A 13,910-nucleotide genomic window follows, 5' to 3' on the forward strand; every position below is an offset into this window, starting at 1 on the left:
GTCTGGTCCCTCTCCGATCTTTTGTACAGTTTTTATGTCCTTCTATTTCAAAAAATAAAGCCACTTTTTCTTTTTAACAAAATATATGGAGTGTATATATGTATTTTTCATTATAGTAAATTAAAATAAAAACAAGAATATTGAACTGTTTATTAAGTATTTAAAAAACCGTTTATTGTTTTTTTTCTTTTTTTCTTTTTCCTCTTGTAAGGTGAGGAGTTGTCATTTAACTATTTCTTAAATTTTGTTTATTAACAATTACCTAAAGCAATAAATATGCTACAACAAATTTCATATACTCATTTGACCACTTGGCTATATTAAAATTTAAAAACTAGATCCAATTTTTTTTTAATGAGCATATGAGACTACGTGTTACTTGTTCTTATTGATAATACTGGATCGAGGATTAGTCCTTAATGTTATTGTAATTATTTGTTAAAACTAATAAATATGTATAACTTACTCTACTCTTGACTATTATATTTATTGAGCACCAAGGCCTAGATTGGTTAAAAATAATTGAAAGGAAATGAGGGTATATGATTTTTTGAGTTCAGTATAAAATTTTGAAAATATGAGAAAGAGAATAGAAGGATTTTGAAAAATATATCATAACTGAATAGAAGGATTTTGTTATCCTCTTAAAAATGAATGGAAATGAAAGAAAAAGTTAGAATTGACTTGGTTTGTTATTCTGGAAACACATAATAATAAATTTATTAAAATAATTTTATATCTTTTACTTTGTTAATTAAGCAAACATGATAAATGGTTAACATTATACTTTCATTTTTTTTTTTTTTTTTGTGCCCTGTTTGGAGTTGTTGTTGGAAAGGAAAAAAAAAAGAGGGCAGGGCACAAAAAAAAAAGGCTTTTATCAATATAGCTGTCAAAAAATTGTGGTTAGTAAAAAATATCTAGGTATTTGGTGACAACTTTTCACAATTAAATTATTTGACAACAATATTTTTTAAAATACATTTATTACTAATTTTGCAAGGAAAATGATTATTGCACCGAATAATTGCAGTAAATTGCTACACTTACTCTTTTAATTGGTAAAATAAATTAGGAAATGGAACTCTACACTTAATTGTATTTGGTATAAATATCCAATTAAAAATTATTCTCTTAGGCAATTCACTGCAAATATTTGGTGTGATATCACTACTCATTTTACAATAATATCCTTTCATAGAAAATTACCATATTTGATAATATAATTTTATTAAGAAATTAATGTAATTGCTCATTTTACAATAATATCCTTTCATAGAATATTACCATATTTGATAATATAATTTTATTAAGAAATTAATGTAATTGTCTTTACAAATTTTTTAAATATATATATATATAATGAAAAAGAATTGCTTAAAATATCTAACCCGCAGTTTTGAAAACTTCATATTTTAGTTTTATTCAAAAATTCTACTGAAGCAATTATTCAAATCGATTTTAATAGTAGAAAAACAATCCTAGACAAGCTCAAAGTTAAGAATCAATTATTGAGTAAAGTATTTGAATTCCATTAATTTATATCACGGTTTATGTTTTTAAGTCTCTTCTAAACTAAATTTAGCAAAAATTCAATTGTTGAGTAGGAAAAAAAAACAATTATTTCAATAAATTTAACACAGTCCATATTAAAAAGCTGTCTCGATTTTGTGACACCTCGTAACGATATGTTGTTAAAACAAAATCTAATTACAATAGGCTTTTTATATTCGAAATTTCACAATAGTAGTTGCCCAAAAGAATCTATGTGGTTCTTCTAATATGGATTGTGGATTCAAATTTTTTTTTTTAATGAATTAAACGTCTTCTTTAATTAATAGAAATTCAAGTGAGACCAAAATTTTAATAACACAATTCTCTGTAGTGTAAATCAAAATTTCGATTGTTATGCTTAGAAATTCGCTTCATTCGGAAGAGATTGAGATGAAAAACATGACAAACAAGCAACCAAACAAACCCTTTCAAAAATGATTCTTCCAGTTTTTACCATATTGGAAAAAATATACTATCTCATGAAACAAGGTCATAAAGCTAAAAAAATAATAATAATAAATAAATAAAAGAAAAAAGAAAAAAAAAAACTCATCTACCCATAATTTTCCTAGCTCTATTGACTTATATTTTTGGGTAATGATAATTTGATTATTGAAAATAAAAATGGAGGGTCGCACTCCACGTTTAGTTTTATAAATATGTATTAAAAAAAAAAAAATACCCTTTTTGTTGAATGTTTCCATTTCGAATGTCAAATCTCACAAATATTTCAACTATTGACCAAACCTCCAAAACATCATAATAGTTTACTTCTTTATTTATTTATTATTATCTATTGAAAATACCAAAAACATGCTAGTCCAAAATCTAAAACTAAACCAACTCATTCTTGATTTGCTTGGTAATTGCTTCTATTTCTATTTTTATTTAAAATAAAAATAATGTTTCTGCTATGAAATATATTCCGAATTAATAGTTGATTGGAAGTGTGTTTTATAATGTAAAATTTGTTACAAGATTTTTAAAAGTAAAAATATATTTAATCAAAAAGTATTACAAGGTTTAATTATGAATTATAATAAAATAAAAATAAAAATTGCTCAGACTATACTGTTTTGCTATAGTGTGAAAATATTAAGAAATTTTTTTCATGGAAGCTTTTTATTTTTTATTTTATAGCAGTATTATTCGAATAGTAACAAAAGTTATCAAAATATGTTCCGATTTTTATATCAATACAAAAAGAACAAAACAAAAAACACTTGATAAACGAATATTTATTTTCATAGAACTTGAGCTTTCAACAGTTTTATTTTCAAAAAATAAGATATTATCACTAGATAATAGATTTATGTACACAAAAAAAAAAATTATTTATATTTAAAAAAATTTCTTTTGCAAAAAATTTTATTTATATATATTTTTGAATTTTTTCTATTCTTTTTATCCAAAACCGACCGAGTAAAACTATAGGCCCCGTCGCTGTACAATGATGAGCCCCCACATGATAAAGGATGAAGAGTTAGTTGCAATCGTGGACTTTATTGACCAAAAAACCAAACATGTCTTAGAATTTCAGTCCATTTATGAAGAGCCATATATATTATTTAGCTCTCAAACAAATTTAACCACGTGGGACAACTAATTACTATTATTATTATTATTTTTTGGCTAATAGTACAACTAATTAAAAACAGAGAAATGAAGAAACTTTCACATGTACTTTGTTTGGCATGTGCTTTATTACTACTACAAGTGTTGGTGAGAAAAGAAAAACAAAATGTTGGCTATTGTGACAATCATGACTGTGATTAGCATAGTTTAGAAAGAAAACTAGACAAATATGTATAAAATATAAAAATAAAATATGATAAATTTTTTACTAATGTTTTGAATAATACTCCATAAGATATTTAGAAATTTTTATCTGTGTCTTACAATTTTTCTTCTCACTTTAAATTGTATAATTGAACAAAAAATTCATTCACACCATACATTGTATGAATGATATCTGATATGACTGTTATATATTTTTTGTTTTGCTAATTACCATTTTAACATCCTACCTTTATTATAAATGGAGATGTTATGAATGGTGGGAAAGAATGTTTTGTTCATTGGTGAGCAAGAAATATATATATATATATATATATTATAAAATATACATGTTTTAGTTGATTCACCATTTTGATCATTAATTTTTGGAGGAAAAAAAAATTAAAAAAAGAAAAAGAAAAATTGGAACTTTGTATTATCACTACTATTTTAAGTGATAAATTCTACCTCAAACTAGATTCCAAGCCTGTCTATTTTTTTTTTCTTTTCGTCTAAGAAATGAATAGACAATAATCCAATAATACCCTTTTATTTTATATCATATTAAATACACTTGCACAAATGACTATGAAAACCGTACTACGTATCATATTAAATACACTTACACAAATGACTATGAAAACGACTTAATACATTATATACATCATAATTAGTGATAAAGTTAGAAAAACGTAATTTTCATTTTGGAGAACAAAATGTGAGTTTGCGGTGGCTGAAAAAGTAAACTATTTTAATGTTTCACGGAGATTGGAGGCTTTTGAGGATTTTCTAGGTAAAAGGATAAGGTTGATAAGGAATTATAATATTTTAATGACTTTTGATTAACCTATAAACTAGGTGCATTGCAAAAGGTATGGTAAAATTTTCACCCAGGTGGAGTATGTTGTAAATAACCTCACGTGAATTTCATTTTCAATATTTTGTAGAGTTGTATAGTTTTATCTGAAAAGACGCCCTAATAATAATTGTATAAATTGAGTTGTAGACAGAAAGCGTCAAGGAAAGGTCCGTTGAGTTCTTAGCAATTATATTTCCTCTGTCCTAAATTAGTCTTCTTTTAAAATTATCCTTTTAAAATTATATATATATATATATATATATATATATATTAGGTTTTGAGATTTTTAAAAATTTAAAGATAATTATGGAAATGTAGCATTATTTTGCTTGGACTTTTTAAATGGGACAATTAATATGGACATCTTTACATGAAAAGATGGACTACTAAAATGATGGTAATGAATCGGATCAGATTCGTGAAATAAAGATTGGTTTTTTTTTTTTTTTCTTAAATTTTTTTTTGACCATTTCAATTTATCAACATTAATTCATATATTTAAATGATCATTAATTAATATAATTTTTAAAGTCCATTAAATGATTATTAACTAATTAAATTAACTAATACATTCATTGAATATATATATATATATATATATATATATATATATATAGCGGATCGGATCAGAATGGACTCACGGATCGGATCAAATCGAATTTTAACAGCCCAATTCGTAATCTGATCTGTGAGCTGCGGATTCAATTTTTTTGAATCCGGTACCGATCTGTGGGTGTACCAATTCGATCGGATTCATGGATTCATGAATCATTTGTCCACCTCTAATTTGGAGATTCAAACCCTTACATTTTGAAAGCCGGAAGAGATGTCACTAAACCATAAAGTCCTTGAAATATATGATTTAAGTAAAAAATACAATTTTTTTTTTGGTAACAAAAATGCAAGTGTTATAAACTATGATTTTAATTAACTGAACTCATAGATTGAGAAATTGGTAGATGATATTGAATCCTAATATAAGTGTCAAAACTCAACAAATCAATGAATGAAATCGTTTGTTTATTGGTGAAATCTCTTCTAATCATTCTATCACATTATGAGTTGTAAACTTGAGTAAGGCTTCTAGAAAAAATTATGATGCTGGTATATATGAGTTTTATATTACAATGAGGAGTGTTTTTGACTGATAATATATATACTTAATCTCTCGAATCAATCATTACATATGCGCACGACATATATTTTATTTAATTAATTTCAGTGGATCTTTTTGAAGTTTAGATCGTTTCATTCCATGGGTGACCATTTTTGAACATGTCACGAGCATTGGGAAAAATGCTCAAGAGAAGGACTCAAATGAATAGTTTATTTATACATCATTAACGGCTTAATAAAAAAACAAATGGGATGTTATCATTTTTACGGAAGAAAAACACACACACACAAACAATTGCTGTATTATCTCCTTCAAAAATAAGAAGAAAATATAATATCACCACATTGTACGTTATAAATAAAAACACAAGGACACATTGCGTATAGTTATCTAGATTTATGCAAAATAAGAAAGAATTAAAAACACACACACACACACCCTTTTTGACGGGAATTTTTAAAAAGTTTTCAAAACTAAGATTGATGTTTAACATTAATGAAATATTAGGTAATGCCAGTTTGTATGGAATATATATATATATATATATATATGACAGGATTTGATTGTTAACTTGTGATTAATTAATTAAAGGGCATTTTTATTGTTAATGATAATCACAATAGTTGTGGTGGCTGTGCATGTGATATATTATTCCAATTGATCGACTCCGCCAGTCCACGAGTCCACTTTTATACACCGTTAGTGGAACAAAAGTTTCAGAAGCTATATATATATATATATATATATACTGCGAAAATCAAACATCTTCATATTTGTGCATATAGTGATGATTTTGATATCACCATTTCAGGACACTTTATTGTTTGATTTACTTAACAAATATACAGTCATGAGAGATCAATGGCAATTTTTTTTTTTTTAATCAAATAGTTACTCCATATTACTTACCAAAAAAAATAATAAATACTCCATATAAATATCTTAAAAATTAAAAAACTTCCATATTTATAAATAATAATAATTAAAGATGTTAGTTCAACTCCAGTTAGCTGTAGACGTTAGCAATCCTTGTCCAAAATTAATGTGGTTGGATGACTTTGACACGTCAAAGTTTTTGTTTTTATTTTTTATTTTTTAATTTTATTTTTCCTGATAAGAATGACACGTCAAAATTGATAGTCCATAAATGACAATATATATATGCATATATTATATTGAAGGATAGTGGGTGACAAACAAACACAGCTATGGCATTATTGTTGGTGGTGATGAGATTCATGTATTGATTTGTAATATATGGTATCATTACATATATATATATATATATGCCAATAAAACTTTAAATTTTACTATATGATTAGAAGTTGTGGGGAACATAGAGAGAGCTTTTTATTGTAATTCCAAGTCATCCATCCATCATAACTCACCACACAATAATATCATTTATATTTCATCTCTCGTGACCACACCACTTCGATGCCCTCACAACCTAATCCTCAGCCACAAGTCACCATCACTCCATCTATCATTTACATCACTAACTTCTTCATGCTTCTCATCTAATCATTTTACAATTTGTTAAAAGGTGTATTCATTTATATTTCACTTTTCATCTTATGTTCTTCATTTTCTTTTTCTTTTTGTCTTCAAAACTAGTACTACTTTATATCATTCATTTTATGGTTAAACAAAATTAATTTGTATGTGTGTGTGTGTGTGTGTTCATATATATATAAGGCCATCAATTTTATAAATTATGTTCATTTCAAAAAGTTATATTACAAAGTTTGATGAAAATGGTTTAATTTCGAGTGGTTTGGTTCATTTCAACCACAAAAGGTGTTTTAATTCATTAATGAATTGACAATGAGAGGTTTCAATTAAGAGTTAATAGACTATGACACCTGAACTCCAGTTTTATGCATTTGTATAGGTTGTCACATTCGACAACTACTTTAAAAATTATGATGGAATTTACATCTATGTGTCTCTGTCAGCTTTAGACAATTTTAGAATTTTCCTCCCACTAATCTGCAAAACCTTGTTGTTTTGTTCATGACATCAAAGTCTTATGCATGCCACTGAAAATTCCATGAAAAAATGTTGTGCATGTTTTAAACTTTTAATTAAGGAAGAGTCTTCAATAGGTCCTGAAATGTCCAACTAAAGGAAAAAGAAAAGACTTCCATGTCATAATTAGAGTGCTTCTATATATTATTATTATTATGTCATTTTGTGAGATTTAAATTATATTTTTGTGTTTGATGATGAAACCATAGATTATCAATCAACCAAAACAATTAATGCAAACACAATGCATATTATTTGTCCAACCAATTAAGTGATTTTATCTTATAGTATCATATTTAAAAAATACTGAAAATTCATGGAAAAATATTGTTTCTCACTAAAATTAAGCATTGAGAATAATTTTCTATAAAATACCGTGTATTGGCAATTCCTTATTGTGAAATTTTAAAAAGAAAAAAAAAAATGTTTTTTTTAGACTGTATCATATAAACTACAAAGCTAACTTCTACATGGGTGATCCCATCTAAACATATTATAAACATATTATTTACAATCTTATCTTATCTGCTAATATTTGGCCACACCAATTTGGACTGGATCTTAGACAACAATCAGATTGTATCTTACAAGCCCAAACCAATAAGTAGAATATCTTACAAGCCCAAACCAATAATTTTTTGTATTTAACTTTATTTAAGGTACGTAAAATATTTTTAATTTTTTTTTATTTTTTTGTTTTCTGGTGTTTGGTTGTAGTAAAATATTTACGAAAAAAAATTTATTAAAATTTAACAAAAATAATTTATCGATAAATTTTCGACAAGTTATTTTACATGTTCCGCCTAATGGATTCGACCTCAATTTCGACCTAAGCTTTTACCAAACACAAAGTAAAAATAAAAAAATATTTTACCAGAAAAAGAAAAAAATATTTTTTAAAAAGAATATTTTAGGGCAAAACAAAAAAGCCTAAATCTGATCCAAACTTCTTGTAATAAAAACAGAATGGGGATTCGATTGAAAATTTTGCCGTCCATAGTTCTTGCTGACCATAAGTATATTTCCTGAGACCCATATTTGTCATGTACCAAGTAACACCACATTTAAGTTAAAACTACATCTGGCAATGTGAAAGCTTAGAAAAAAAACATGTACAAAAACATAATTTCACCATCCAAATTTTAAATGTTATCTTTTATCTCAGTTGAATAAAATAAACTTTGATCATTAATTTTTTCTTTTACAAATTAGCCCATTAGTCTAATGGTATAACTTTTTACTCCTTCGAAAAGATGAGGGATTTAAATTCAGTTGGATTCAAGGCCGTTAGTAAACACAAATGGTGTCAGTACTTATCTAGTTGTTTTTAAAACGAATATTTGTAAAAAGACACAATGGTGTGATGTTTATGTTGGTAAAAGGAAAGAAAAATAGGGGATTAGTAGGTTTTTTTTAACCAATTTACCACAATACCCTTATGATATAATTTTACAAAAATTAGGGATGAATAATAATTTATTTATTTGGATAGAAGAGAAGGGAATAAGTTTATAATTTCATATGTTTGCTAAAAAAGAGAATGAAAGAGAAAATTTTAATTATTTTTACTATTATATCCAATAATATTTATAATATTTTATTTATAGAGGATAATAATGTAATATAAAACTCGTATAATTTATGAGATATTTAATTTAAAATATTTATAATAGTCCATTTTGTCTTCAGCCTATATTTTTTGATAAGTCATCATTCCAATTCTCCTTTCTTTTCTTCTATCATCTTTACCTAACAAAGAAAATTTCGTTTATTCAATCTTAGTTTCTTTCCACATTTCTCCTACCAAACACAACATTAATGAATATCACTTTATTCCCACTCAGCTCACAAAGGGTGTAGAAAAATCCGATTAATAAAAAAATAGAAAGAAGAGAAGAATCCAACCCATCTAAGCAAGAGAATAGGATGACGATGAAGAAAATGATGTCAACAGAATCCAACCCATCTAACCAACATTCGACGATACAAATTGAATTTTGTTAATTTAAATGCAAACACACAATTAAATTATACTCCAATTAAAAATAATTGGACCCACTTTTTGGCTATTGCCAGATTCCCATTAAATTCGATTCATCGGCCACAAAGAAGAAAACAAGAACACTAAAATCACACAACTTTATCTTGTTGTAGAGTCATATGATATGAGTGTGTCTTTGAGGGAGAAGATAGATTCTGATGCATCGCCACCTCCTTTGAAGGTCAACTTTTAACTATTTATCCTTACTTACATTTCTAGAATTTCTCGGGATTCATACATTTCTTGTCACTAACTACTTTGATTAAACAAAATTAACCCCTTTTTTTTTTAAGTTAATGATGGTGATGTCCGGTCTTTTAAAAGTTACAATATTTGACAAACAAGTGAAATTTCATATGTACTAAGTAATTACCTTAACGGTAGTAGTTGCTCGTTGGAAAAAAAATATTTCAACCCTATAGTACCTACTTCATATTAGCCTCAATCAAATTAAAACCGCCCATTTTTGTCGATAATATGAAATGAGAAGTCGTCCTTATTGGGTTCGGGTATCCAATCCCTATTCTATGTGAATTGACAATTTATGTATGCTCCTGAATAGTGGGTATGCAAACTAATACAAAAGTAAATCCCACAACAAATGTGGAAGGAATTGGAACTTATTTATTTTGGAGCGGCATAGATTCCTCCTTAGGTCAGTGCATAGAAACTGGAGAGGAAACACAATGTGAAACCAATGAAATGATTCAGCTGCATATATATACACACACACACACACACTTTGATTTGATTGGGTCTTTAAAATGGAGAATAGATGGCATTTGGAATATTAACACCGTCCAACAACAATACGTGAATATGCAATCCTCCTAATGTATTCCATTTCCATAATCGGCAGTAATGGCTACAGTTTCAAAATCTGTTTTTATATATATATATGAAAAGTGCATGCATATATCACCAATATTTATGAGAAGCCAATTGGAAGAAAACCCCAATGAATTAAGTTTGGTCCAATTTCTCAAACCATGAAGCTCTTTTTTCTTGCTACTAGAATACTTGCGTCACAGAATTTGATCCCCCATCTAGAGTTTTTGGAGGAATGGTAGTGTGGGGGGAGGCAGATTGATAATACTAGCGTGCTATGTTATATTACTCTTCTCAAGAGTAAGTAAAATATTCGTGTCGGATACATATTATTCGGATATGGGTATGAAATATGTGTATGACACTTTTAGTTGAACATGTACTTAAAAAATATATCTACTCATTCAATTACATTATATTATTATTTTAAAATAAGTTAAATACCTATATTAAATATTACATTAGATAAAACCGATACTTTACTTTAGAAAATAAAATAAAATAATTAATTAAATGAATATTTAGCCGTGTCCGTATGTCTTTCTATTTGAAGATTTGATACGTCTGATACATGGATACATACCCGTATTCGACACGTACTCTATTTATATAAATATATACATATATATTGATAGCAAGTAACTCATACACACACTTTTGTCCCTTGAGTGAAAAAAATTGTACGAGAGGGAATGAAATTAAATAACAAGAATATATAGTGGGATATTATCAAAAATTGGATGGAGGTATTTTTAAGATTTTAACAAAAATTATATGTAAATTTATAAATAATAAATGTTTTTAAGATTTTAACAAAAACTATAAATAATGTCAACGCGCAAAGATAAAGTTGTGAGAGCCATTGTTGACTTAAAAGTTTGAGAAAATACTACAAGAAGTATCGGTGCCAAATAAGAGATTATACTTGAGCATCGACGCGTGAGATGATCAATTGTTTGAAACTGCTGCTGCTATCACCTGAATTGCTTAAAAGTGACAAATTAAACCAGAATTACTCATTGTGGTATTGGCCGATGCTTAACTGAGCATATAGTTAAAGAAAGCTTCATTTTACTTTCGAGACTACAATAATCACCTGATAGAGAATTACAAATCAGTCCTTTTTCTTTTCTATTCTTAGGCCTAACGGGCCGAAAGGCTGGCAACCGAGGCCAACAAGCATGGTCCAGGGACCAGGACGGAGCTCATCCAAACATTCTATCATATAGGGATCTACAAAAGCAGTGGCCCAAGCAAATAAAGGATGTACAAACAAGCAAAATGTTATATATGAATAGAAAGTGACTGAATATATATGAATTGGATTAGCATACCTAATAACTTAAGTTTTTAAATTAAATTGCAAAACACTCGGTCCATTATAATTGGTACTTAAGCCAAATTCAAATCTGGAATTAACCTACTATATATTTCTTTTGTAATTTTTTCAATTTTGATCAATCTTACTTTTTCAATTTTGTTCTAACACAATTGTTACAGGTAAAGCGTGACACAATCTGGAAAAAGGCTCAAACATTTCTTAATAAAAGTTCATGGAACTCAAAACAAGCAAAACTTAATTATTCAACTAAAAATAAACTCATTCAAGTAGTTCTCCACATATATGTGCAAGAAATAGATTTATTGAAGTCACTTTCCATAGGTGCATCCAGTAATCACCTTCATTTATACATTACCACAATATACAAAAGGCAGTTACTTATATAACATATCCGATCGAGCATAATTAAACCTTGCTCCTCTGCAGGCAACCTAAGGTTTAGGTACTTCTCATATATATATATATATATATATATATATAGAGAGAGAGAGAGAGAGAGAGAGAGAGAGAGTAAAAATTCAAGAGTATTCCATCTCTAGGATTTTGTCATCAAGTTGAGTGAGCTCCCTGTAAGCTTCTTATAAGTGACTTGGAAGAAGAAATGGTCCCGGACACCGCAAGAAGAAAGCCGAGGGTGACAAGCAGCAGATTAAGAATCAATTCAGGTCTTGATAGCTGCCTCCAAAATATCTTCATGTAAAAAGTACAAGGGAAAATCATGCAAATTCCCACACTGACAAGCGATCCTGTAAGGCTAAGAACATGTTCGAAATACGGAACAGAAAGAGCCAATGTCAGTATCACCAGGAGTAGAATTGAACCAACACAGCCCCTTATGATCACCCTTGTCCTTGACTTCATCTTGATGGAATGATCAGAGAGCCCCTTATCCAGCTGCATCGCGAATGGCGCGAATTCTAGGGCATACTTTGTCATGGGTGTCAACACTGTTGCCCATAGTGCAATCTTTGTGATAATCTGATTCCTTGGCATGCTCAGGGTGAACTGAGCACTCACTTGAGGCCCAAACATCTTCGCGCCCATGAAGGCTAAGGATGTGTAGAGAAATGTGACCAATGAGAAGCTCACAATGGACACTTTGGTGAACTTGGAGGGGTCTTTCATGGCCTTGTACAAATTGGGAAAAACAATATGACCAGCAAAGCTGAATATGTATAGTCCTGATATAGCAGGAATGTTTTCGAGATGAAGAACTGGGATGGGTTGGTTAGGTTTGACACCTCCGAAAATGGCTGTGCATGCCACTGTTGCAAAAATAAGGAGTGACATGAAAATACCACCGGTTGAAAGAAAAGATATGGAAGAAAGATCCCTCAGCCAAAGACTAGGAAGTGCAACCAGGACCGCCATCACGGTCAGGAGCTGAGATGTGGAGAGGTTAGTCCATGACAAGTTGAAGTGTGTGCCCATAAAAACTGTGGTCAAGTTGTCATGGAGAGAGATGGTGTAGGAAACAAGGGCCATGAAGATTTCCAAGTAGATGAAAGTTGTAGCTATGACTCTTCCTTTGGTGCCAAATGCGTTATGCCCGATATCGGAGTAGTTTCTGGACTTAGGGTTCATGTCAAGGCATTTGCCAAGGAGATGAGAACCATATGCACATATCACACCAAGTCCTACAAGCAGGAATGCAGAAGCCCACCCTCCATTTTCTAAAGCATATGGAGTTGATAATTGTCCCAATCCTGTCAATTAAACAATGTGTAAACTAGTCAGAAACATTTATCATAGAAGAGTAACATGCAACAACAAAAACAAATTAATGTCTAGAATCCCATCACTGTATAGATATTGTCTATTTTGCACGTATTTTTCGTACTGAAGATTTTCAAAACGTGTCATCTACACACATAAGTGTCAACAACCTCTCTCCCATACGATGTGGGACGTGTGTCACAATAAGTTCGACATAGAAATAGAAGAAGCTAGGTAATACTTGTTGAAGAAAAGTTCAATTACTTACCTATAAGCATTCCCACCATGTTGATGACTGCATGAGCAAAGGAACTGTTGGCCTCAACATCTACCTCATTAACTGCAGTAGAAGTGTTCATATCCTCATGAGCATGGTTGTTTTGGCACTTACATGCCTTGTTTTCCTCTACGCAGACGTCACAGCTCACCCACTGCACGACAGCCAAGTTCTCATTTGCAACTTGGTTGCGATGATGAGGCAAACACTCTGAGTCAGAGCAAGGTGACTTTACAATAGACTTCAACTTCTTCCCCCACATTCTCTGTGTTTGTCAAGTTTTGTTCCTCAAAACTTGGATATATCTATAGAATAAAATCAAGATATATATTACTATATGATACTTAGGTAGCTAGCAACTTAAGCTTG

At 29.3% G+C, this 13,910-nt stretch overlaps 1 protein-coding gene across 1 annotated transcript; it reads right to left on the bottom strand.

Moving 5' to 3' along the window:
• Positions 1–12,007: 12,007 nt before the first annotated feature.
• On the bottom strand, positions 12,008–13,910 carry LOC132275386 (amino acid transporter AVT1H-like). The gene is made up of 2 exons (XM_059776856.1): positions 13,533–13,910; positions 12,008–13,254 (listed from the first exon to the last, which is right to left on the bottom strand). Exons 1-2 carry the CDS (start codon positions 13,801–13,803, stop codon positions 12,098–12,100), a joined length of 1,428 nt encoding a protein of 475 aa, XP_059632839.1. The 5' UTR covers positions 13,804–13,910; the 3' UTR covers positions 12,008–12,097.

Source organism: Cornus florida, unplaced genomic scaffold (genome assembly GCF_030987335.1).
Source record: "Cornus florida cultivar Cherokee Brave unplaced genomic scaffold, ASM3098733v1 CherokeeBrave_3.0.0_Hap2_Chr09, whole genome shotgun sequence".
Classification (NCBI taxonomy): Eukaryota; Viridiplantae; Streptophyta; class Magnoliopsida; order Cornales; family Cornaceae; genus Cornus; species Cornus florida.

Bases quoted from the DNA above. Each gene is read 5' to 3' on its own strand.
- LOC132275386 (XM_059776856.1), bottom strand. From the start codon at position 13,803: ATGTGGGGGAAGAAGTTGAAGTCTATTGTAAAGTCACCTTGCTCTGAC. The intron at 13,255-13,532 runs GTAAGTAATTGA...TTTAATTGACAG, and splicing joins CATGGTGGGAATGCTTATAG to GATTGGGACAATTATCAACT.